At 38.0% G+C, this 10,537-nt stretch overlaps 2 protein-coding genes across 2 annotated transcripts; both read right to left on the bottom strand.

The window, feature by feature from the left end:
- Positions 1 to 408: 408 nt before the first annotated feature.
- On the bottom strand, positions 409 to 1,263 carry LOC149215070 (disease resistance protein RPS2-like). The gene has a single exon (XM_089389610.1). The coding sequence runs from the start codon at positions 1,261 to 1,263 to the stop codon at positions 409 to 411; it is 855 nt and encodes a 284-aa protein (XP_089245736.1).
- An 8,210-nt stretch (positions 1,264 to 9,473) lies between these two features.
- Positions 9,474 to 9,947, bottom strand: LOC149215069 (putative disease resistance protein RGA3). The gene has a single exon (XM_089389609.1). The coding sequence runs from the start codon at positions 9,945 to 9,947 to the stop codon at positions 9,474 to 9,476; it is 474 nt and encodes a 157-aa protein (XP_089245735.1).
- Between the last annotated feature and the right edge of the window lie 590 nt (positions 9,948 to 10,537).

Raw genomic sequence — 10,537 nt, 5'->3', positions numbered from 1 at the left:
TTTCATGCCCCCAAAAATCCCCTTCTCCAGTTGAATAATACCTTCTTCTGATGAAGGAGCCATATATTTAACTTCTAATGCTAACTGTTGCACAAGGGTCAATTTTCTGACATCTCTCAATTGCAAGGCTTCGACTTTAGCATCGGCATGGGCATCGAATAGATTACCTCTCAATTTCAACATCTGCAGATGGCAAAGCTTTGATATTCCCACAGGCAACCACTCCAAAGCTTCGATGTTATTCTCATTCAGATACACCATAAATTTGTGCTTACTTATCCCTGAGTGAAACTTTGTTAGATTGGAGCAATGACTAACATCCAGAAACTAAAGGCACCTCAAATAGCTGAAGAACTAATGCAACACAGAAATATTTGTTCTAGACAAATCAAAAAACTTTAAATGCTTTCATTTCCCAATAGACTTGGGCAATGAGCTGATGGTAGTTTCACTTAAGTCTAACACTCTGAGATATGTTAGATTGCAAAAAAAACTTGCAGAGATTGTTGTAAGGGATAGATTTTGAGATAACAATAAAATACGAAGCTCTGGACACTTGAAGGCCTCTTTGATTGCAGATACAATGTTTTTAATCAATGAAATTGTATGCAGGCCCCACCATTGTACTCCTGATGTCCCCACTTCTTCTTTGGGACTTAACAAACATTCTCCTAGCTTTAATAAACATTCAGTATGTGACTCACGAACAACTGAATCATGTAGCAAATTATGAATTTTGCAAACCTTTACTCGCCCAGCTCCACCAAATTGGGGAACTTCAGTAAGGCATCGCCCAATAAGTTCCTCCATGTAAAAATGCCCTATTTTGTATAAAGAAGTGCTAGAAACAAATCCTTGGGCAATCCACATATGCAATAAATATTCACATTCTATTTCCATATTTTTAGGAAACACAGAAAAGTACAGAAAACAAGGCTTCAATTCATCAGGCAGAACCTCGTAACTTAACTTTAAAGTTAGGATAACGTTGTCACTGTCGCTACCGCTCATTGTGCCGAGTTGATTCAAACAGCTCAAAGAAGCTTTAGAATCATTGGGAAGCCATATAGATCTTGCCATAGACGCCCCAATTGCTTTGATGGCCCAAGGCATTCCAAAACATTTTTCTAAATTCTTCAGCTCCTCTTCTGGGGGTTTTCCGAAAACATGATTGGAGAACAATGTTCTGCTATCACGCCCAGATAAACGATTTAGCCAGTGGGTGTGAACATATCCTGTTAGTAGTTCATCCAATGCTTCCATGATTGGGGTGCTAATATTCTCTAGTTCTGCATACTTCAAAATATCATGTCATTTCTAGTTTGACAAAGAGAGATTATCTGTGTTGCCAAGACAAACTCTTTCAAGCTAAGAAGGCCCTGACATTTTGAATCTGCTACAGCCCAAACCTATTTGAGTTTCAGGCCTTGACAATTGAGAAAAGGAGAAGAATTAAACTGCATCGTTTCCAATAATGCGGCCATCTCCATACCACAGGATGTTGGCATGATTATGGTTGCAGTAACATGATTTAGGCCTTTTATCCCAGGCAAACTCGCACATTTGGAAAAATTCTTAGCAGTTTCGGGCTTTTAAGAGTATGCGCCGCACAGGAGACCCAATGCGCCACGCCTCCTGGATGCGCCGCACCCATATAATTTTACACTGGATGGTCGCGCCCAGTGCGCCACACAGCCCATGTGCGTCACGCCACCTATTCTATGCGTCGCGCGCCATCATCACACCGTCATGGCTTTAATATCCCATCTTTGTTCTTCCAATTTTCACACTCGACTTCTCTCTTAAGATTTTGATATCTCATTGAGTGGAAATGAAAGTTGAAGGTGGAAAATATCTCAATAAACCATGAATTTTAATTTTTTCTTTGTAATAACCCACTTTGTTCAGTGTGTAGAACTTTGGCACTTCGAAAAACTTTGCCTTTCATTTCCTTCTCTGACCTTCTTTCACTGAAATGATGGTTCGTCTATTGATTGTTTTGCAGGGATAGGAGCTACTGAAACCTAGCAAGATGACGAGGGCTACATGAAGAACTGTAAAGCTTGAAAACCCTTATCAATCATGTATTAAGCAAGCTTAATGATTTTTTTCCAAGCACGAACTTGGAATTTTTTTAGGCTCCGACATCTGGGACTCCCACCCTATCCTTTTTTATTTTTAGAGACACCAACCCCTAGGGCAACAACCCTTCAGTATTATTGATAAATATAGATAGGTTTCAAATCTTGTTCTGCACTTCACATGTTCATTTTTCTCCAATGATCTATTCATAGATCTATCTTCGGGTGCTGCAAATATTCCCCCTCCACTGATGATCTCCACAACACTTTCCTTTAGGTCAAGGCCTGCACTTCTATCGAGCTATAAAATGGTCGGGCCTTCACAAATTCTCTGAACCTCCAAGCCACTCATAGATGCATGTTCCACTTAGCCTGAACATTCCAAATGTGATTGTTTACAGAACTGGGCTTTACTAAAACTGAAACATCCTTAGATATGAGCTCTTATGACCTTATCTACTTCTAATGTCTAGTGATCCTTCTCGACCTATAAGTCTCCTTTCCTATTCTCTTTCAAGTTCACAAGTTATGAATTGTATCTTCCTATCAGTGGCGAATGACCAAGATCACTAATTGATAAATAAATATTTGACTTGTATTTATATGCGATTTACCAATAAATGAAAAAGACATGTTTATTAGAGGAGAGGCCTACTTGTGCATGAGGTGGCACTTTGACAATATATTCAATAGATGTGGGAAGGGGGCTTTTGATAATAGTGGAGAAAATATTTTATTCAATGAAAACCACATTATAATAGATGATGAGAGGTCCTAAATGCCACATCATCACCTTACTCCCGCATATTGCAGCACATGAATATTTGAGATTTTTAAAGTTGTGCACAAGCCAAATTTTTGATGTCAACAATGTCGATATTGCTATAACACAAATCTCCCCTATTTTCTCTAACCTCTAACACAGCGAATGTGATATTTCAATAAACTCATTTTGATACTCCAATCGGGTCCACATCATACTCTAACCTCTAATGGATGCGATATTTCAATAACGTCATTTTTAATAAATCATTCGAGTTCGCAATATACTCTAACCTTTCATGGATGTGATATTATACTAAATGTGTTATGATATAGGAATCAAGTCCACAATCATATCGCAATCAAAGGTTTCAGTGTGACATGGCTTCAAAACTTGTGATATCAGGGATGCAATATTATATTAAAGTCGTTATAATAAATTCAATCGAGTCTTCAAGGCATATCACAATTATAGATCGGAGTTAGATTTAAATATTGTAGATTAGGTTTTTTTAGTGGTTAAAAATAATAAAATGCTCATATGGTTTCTCCAATTTGGTTCTAGATATTTTTCTGACATGTTTCTCTTTTCTCCTATGATATCATTTTTCTTTCTTTTTGGCTATCTCTCTTAGGCGTATGTAGTATTTTTATGGATCTACTTCTCCTTGCATTTTCTTGGCTCTTGTCTTGACTTTTGTTGGCTTCTCATTGAACTTCTTCTCTTTGATCTACTCCTTGGCTTGTCACTCCTACTCTTGACTTCCTATGGATTTCCTTTGGCTCCTGATGGTTTTCGATGGCTTCTAATGCCTTTCCTCATTAGGATTGTTCCTTGGGTCCAATGCTTCTATTCTATCTGTATATATGTTCAATCCATATGGACATTAATGACAACACTTACATCTCAACGGGAAGAAGATAGGAGTTTTGAATCCTCCTCCCAAATTAATTGATTATAATATGTGTTGGTAGCTACCTATCATGTGGGATCAATTGAAGAGTTCACTCCAACAGTTTAGGGGAATTCTTCAAGAGAATCCTTTGACATTGATACCAAATGGAGAGAAGATTAATGGTGCATTAGAGAAGAAAAATAATGAATAATACCATGCCTAGTTTCAAGGGGAGATTATTTTGTTTCCATAAACTCCAAAGGGGGAAATTGTTGGACAATTGACATTGTATGATTTATTGGTGGCACTTGGTATGTTTGCATTGATGTCAACTGGACCAGCATTAAGGAAGATTATAGGTAGAGATTTTTCAACCATGTTTACAGTATAAAATGGGCTCAAGGATTGATCGGACATTCTCCACTGGAAAGTGATTTGAATAATATTTCCAACATTGTGTGGAATTCCATAAATATAACTAGAGATCAAAATTTATTGATTGTTGAAATGCGTGTCTTAAAGTCCTCAATAGGCCAAATTTTAGAACTTAGGGAGGTTAGAATATCAGAGGGTAGGAGTGTCAGGGGACAATTGTAAAAAAATTGGATATTGATAGGGTTGAGTAGGAGGAACATCAAAAAGGTTGAGTATTGGAAGCATGTTTGAATCTCGAAGGTTCAGAACTTAGAACTTCATAAACTCAATGTCATTTTCTTTTGATAAAGTTTCAGTCTAATAGAGTAACCAAAACATCAGGATAAATATTGAAGTAGGAATAAAATCATAACCTGGTATCAGAATGGCTAAATATTAGAGTTTCGGACCTTGTAACACCCTCCTACTACATCTACCCAAGAAACAGGCCAACCAGGGTAAACAGGCGACGAGAGCCCACTATGATATGATTTGACCTGCTAAGCCACATTAAGGGAGTGGAACGAATGGAAACACAACATACAAACTTTCAACATTAGCTTCAATACCCCTAGGAGCCATGCCAACACTTCAAGGAGATTCTCTCTGAGTCTGAATGAGCATTTTCACAATGTAGCCCCTAGTTTCTCTCATGCTATAGGCATGACAACAACCAGAAACCTCCGGTCACTCTCACTAGCTTTCCTGCCAACGTCTAGAGACTCTTTATCATAGTGTTATGCTAGCATCTCTAGGATTTCAACCACCTTTTAGGCCCAGAGCTGAGGACACTACCCAAATCTGAACCATCTCTTCATAAAAATAAAATAACATGGGAATTACAATAGTAAATAAAATACTTGTTTAAAACCTTGACTGGACCCCTACTAGCCATGATAGGAATTTCGTCAAACATATCACAAATTTTTAATCTACAGGTGTAAATAACAGTTATGAGAATAGAGGTCTCATACTTAGTTGATAATCGCTAAGTACCATTGATGCCTCAGCACATCAATTGAAACTCCATCCATTAGGTCATAGATGCATTGATCATCCAATTACAAGTAAAAACGTGATGAAATCCATACATAGTTGCTATCATAAAACACATAAATCACCAACATAATAATAGTTGAAATACTCATGAAAGTACAACCATATATACCACATATAATCCATTAAAATTCTCATAGAAATACAAAGAGAAACAACATTTAATTAATGATACAAAATCCAATCCCAGGATGGGACTTCCATGTTCCAGCCAGTCATAGAATGGCTAAGCCAAATCTCTCTTCATCCATTCACCCCTGTCCCATATTCCAAGCATGAGTATGGGATTTCATAGAGCACATCAATCAAAACTCATCCAGAGCTTCTAAAGACCATCCACCTCAACCCATCAAACAATGATTCCACCTCATGGTCGGACATCACAATACCATCATCAGATCAGTCTATATCCCATCCATCTAAGGCTCCAGAGCATTTGTTCTAACCAAGGCTCCATGAGTAGTAACTCAACCCACAGTTACCATTGTGATCCATAGATTTTGTCCAACAAAGGATCCAAGAATAGTAAATCAACCCACCAATGACTCTAGAGAATTTGTCCAACCAAAGATACGGGACTAGTAACTCAACCCAAGTTGTTACATGGCTCTAGAGCATTTGTCCAACCAAGGCTCTAAGAATTAGTAACCCAACCCAAGCTAAGGAAAAATTAGAACCGACCAAAAATACAACAAGGAAATAAGCACACAACTCCATGGCTATCCAAGAATTGGCAGGGCTAGGCAATCCACTTTCAATCCAGGCAATCCTCCATGCAAATGATAGATCATGACAAGAATCCACATGAATATGTCATTCATGCCAAAACTAGTGAATAAATCATAGATGCAACTCGGTACCTACAAGAAAATCCGATGTAGTTGTTGATCATGATGCCTTCTTTCACTTTCCTGCTCCTCCTTTGCCTTCTTTCTCCAGGAATCCAATTATTCTACACCCACCAAGAGTTGTCTAAGAAAACTATGTCTCCAAGAGTATGAGAGAGACAAAAAATAATGAGAGAGCTCCAACACAGAACTAACAAGAAGTTACCAACTAATACTCAAAATATTTTTTATGAATGAGGCCTCTATTTCTCCATATTCCATTATTTTCCTTCATTTTCCTCCTCAGTTACAACCTATGACCTTTCACCTTACTTTTCTCCTAATTTCCTTTATTTTCATAAATAAATGTTCCAAAATTTCCACTTTTCCTTTCTAAAGCCTTAGTCATTGCCTTTGCCAACTTCCTAAGCCATAGACAATCACAAGTGATCCTCGTCACAAGGATTTTTCCCAAAATTCAACTTGGAATAAAAGTCCCATCATATGTGGTTATTAATTTGTCTTTATTTACTTTTATTACATGGAATTTTCACCAGGGTTGTTACAGAATACTCCCCCTTGTAGGAACACATTCCTTGGTGTTCAACAACACCTATAACCACAAAAACTGTTGTAAGAAAAACATATTTTTGATGGAGATCTATAACTTATCTTGATGCAGTAATTATAACGATCAATCTGCTGAGAAGGAAACCAACATGAAACCATAACAACATAACATCATCTTGAAATCACACCCATACCACTTATTGGAGCTTTATAACATAGCTCATGGTGGAATTTGTTAGTGCTCGAATCTGTCGTAGGCTGAAGGAAAGCAGGATTCAAGGTAACATCAAAGAAAGCTCAGCCTCGTAGCTAGCCCTACGAGGACAGGAGAGGGCTCTCTCCGGGTCTATCTTGGCAAAAGATATCCAATAGGGCCTATGATGACCCAAATGCAAAACTGATAATGATTTTAGGCTAGTAAATAGATATGAAAAAGATAATTTAATAAATGACTGAGTTTCTAGGCTATATGGGACAAGGACAGAATGAGCAGAGATTTAACCAAAGGCACATGATATTTCATAAGGCGAGATAGGCATGATGTTTTAGCGATAGAATTGAATTTGAATGAGGTGAAAAGACTATTTAAGAAAGCTGAAAAGGGCATTAATGTATGAATCCTTTCCAGGTAGAGGAAAACACATAAAGTTTGAACACTTCCTCAAGGCAGAGCAATGACTGAATTCTACCTTTCTCTCTTAAAATGATTCAGCTGGAAATGATCATGAATGAATGGCAAAAAATCACATGTTACATATGAAATAGAGAAAAAACTCATGCCAAAACTCATACCACAAGAATATTATAAATCAGAGTTGCACCATTTAATTATTTCTCTGTCAAAACTATACAGTGATAGTGCTGGGTTTTTTCCTCCCACACTTTTCCTCAAAACTCTCCTCCCTTCTTACAAATGATTTTCAATACATTAAATAAGCTTACTATGAGAAACTGGATCGACCCAAAATAAGGAATCATTTAATCATCATTAGCAAAACAAGAACTGAAGAGCCAGCGACCTGTTCTGAAAAGGGGCAGCGTTACATGTGAAATTTGTTGATAACCAATGAAGAGGCGGAAAATGTAGTTGCATATCCCTTTTGAATCATAACTAAAGTCAGGAATAGACCATCTGTTCCTATTGCTTTCCCACGGTAGATGTCTTTGTGGCATTCGGGCTTTGACTTTTCACCTTCCCCATTTGAATTAAACTATTTTTTTATAATCAGCATCCAGATGTCTAGTTTTACAAGCATATCTCCCAATGTGTTCTGAGAGCATTCCATAGCCGTTGTATGCCCTATGTTATTTCCATTCTCTCTGCTGTGGTAGATATTTTAACTTTAATTTGGTTGTCGGTCTTTGACTGTTCATTTACATTTTGTTGTTTGCATAGACACTAATTCTTAATAAAAATAACTTTGACCGAAGATTTTTTCTTTTAATGCCCAGTATGTCGTCCACTTCTTGAATCATCTTTGGCTTGAGCTTCTCAAATTTATCAATCTGATATCCACTTAAAACTTCCTTGTAATGTTCAATATATGGAAAATCACCAACTGGCAAGTGGCACCCCTCTTGCACCTTCACAAACTCTTCCTCCAGATTCTCAATGAGACGTTGTTGCGCCTTAGCTTTGCCCAACATAGCAGGCATCTCTTTTTTCAAATCACTGATAATATATGCATGAATCTTGGCTGCTCGAGCGCGCTTGAAAAATTCATTTATACGACGATCACATGCTTCCTAGGAATGTCTTTCAAATCAACTAAAAGATCCTCCTGGTGTGGAAATGTTGTAGCTTCTGCAAATTCCTCTGGAAATTCAACACATCTGTCATTGTGCGACAACTGTAGTCTTCTCAAATTAGGAATTTTTTGCAGTCCTTTATAAACATTGGCCATGGAGTCATCGTATTGTAACTCCATGTCCATGAGGTTCTGAAGTCCAAATATCCATTTGGGTACCACGCATTTAGTGACACTGACCGTTTCAAGGCGTTCCATGACTTCCATGTCCTCAGGCAGACTAAAGAGGTACGGAGTCATATTCATATTTGTGAAGGAGAGTGTCCGCATCCTTTTCATGCCCCCAAAAATCCCCTTCTCCAGTTGAATAATACGTTCTTCTGACGGAGGAGCCATATATTTAACTTGTAATGCTAACTATTGCACAAGGGTCAATTTTTTGACATCTCTCAATTACAAGGCTTTGACTTTAGCATCGACATGGGCATCGAATAGATTACCTCTCAATTTCAACGTCTGTAGATGGAAAAGCTCTGATATTCCCACAGGCAACCACTCCAAAGCTTCGCAGTTATTCTCATTCAGATACACCATAAACTTGTGCATACTTATCCCTAAGTGCAACTTTGTTAGATTGGAGCAATGACTAACATCCAAAAATAGAAGGCACCTCAAACCGCTTAAGAACTCAGGCAACACAGAGATATTTTTTCTAGACAAATCGAAAAACTTTAAATGCTTTAATTTCCCAATAGACTTGGGCAATGAGCTGATGGAAGTCTGACTTAAATCTAACACTCTAAGATATGTTAGATTGCTAAAAAAAACTTGCAGAGATTGTTCTAAGGGATAAATTTTGAGATAACAATAAAATACAGAGCTCTGGACACTTGAAGGGCTCTTTGATCGCAGATATATTGTTTTTAATGAATGAAATTGTACGCAGGCCCCCCATTGTACTCCTAATCTCCCCACTTCTTCGGGACTTAACAAACATTCTCCTGGCTTTAATAAAAATTCAGTATGTGACTCACGAACAACTGAATCATGCAGCAAGTTATGAATTTTGCAAACCTTTACTTGCCCATCCCCACCAACTTGGGGAAATTCAATAAGGCATCACCCAATAAGTTCCTCGATGTAAAAATGCCCTATGTTGTATAAAGATCGGCCAAAAACAAATCCTTGGGAAATCCACATATGCAATAAATATTCACATTCTATTTCCATATTTTTAGGAAACACAAAAACATACAGAAAACAAGGCTTCAAGTCATCAGGTAGAACCTCGTAACTTAACTTTAAAGCTGGGATAACGCTATCACTATCGCTGCCGCTCACTGCACCGAGGTGATTCAAATAGCTCAAAGAATCTTTCGAATCATTGGGAAGCCATCTACCACTTTCCATAGATGCCCCAATTGCTTTGATGGCCAAAGGAAACCCACAACATTTTTCTAAATTCTTCAGCTCCTCTTCTGGGGGTTTTGCAGAAGCATGATTAGAGAACAATGTTTTTCTATCACGCCCAGATAAACGATTTAGCCGGTGGGTGTGAACATATCCTGTTAGTAGTTCATCCAATCCTTCCATGACTAGGGTGCTAATATTCTCTAGTTCTGCATTCTTTATAATATCATCTCATTTCCAGTTTGACAAAGAGAGATTGTCTACGTTGCCAAGGCAAAATCTTTGAAGCTAAGAAAGCCCTGATGTTTAGAATCTGCTACAGCCCAAACCTATTTGAGTTTCAGGCCTTGACAACTGAGGAAAGGAGAAGAATTAAACTGCATCATTTCTAGTAATGCGGCCATCTCCATACCACAGGATGTTGGCATGATTATGGTTGCAGTAACATGCTTCAGGCCTTTTATCCTAGGCAAACTCGCACATTTGGAAAAATTCTTAGCAGTTTCAAGATTTTAAGAGTATGCTCGCGCCTCCTAGATGTGTCGCGCCCATATAATTTTACATTGGATGGTCGTGCCTAGTGCGCTGCGCAGCCCATATGCACCACGCCACATATCCTATGCGTCGCGCGCCATCTTCACACAGTCACGGCTTTAATATCACAGCTTTGTTCTTCCAATTTTCACACTCGACTTCTCTCTTAAGCTTTTGATATCTCATTGAGTGCAAATGAAAGTTGAAGGTGTACAATATCTCATTGGACCATGAATTTT

This window comes from Pinus tabuliformis, chromosome 1_1 (genome assembly GCF_031772625.1).
Source record: "Pinus tabuliformis cultivar Carrire ecotype Pingquan chromosome 1_1, CPIR1, whole genome shotgun sequence".
NCBI classification, from domain to species: domain Eukaryota; kingdom Viridiplantae; phylum Streptophyta; class Pinopsida; order Pinales; family Pinaceae; genus Pinus; species Pinus tabuliformis.
The sequence above is the reverse complement of the archived record's forward strand: the minus strand, read 5'-3'. Positions and strand labels throughout refer to the sequence as shown.

Bases quoted from the DNA above. Each gene is read 5' to 3' on its own strand.
- LOC149215070 (XM_089389610.1), bottom strand. From the start codon at position 1,263: ATGGAAGCATTGGATGAACTACTAACAGGATATGTTCACACCCACTGG.
- LOC149215069 (XM_089389609.1), bottom strand. From the start codon at position 9,947: ATGGAAGGATTGGATGAACTACTAACAGGATATGTTCACACCCACCGG.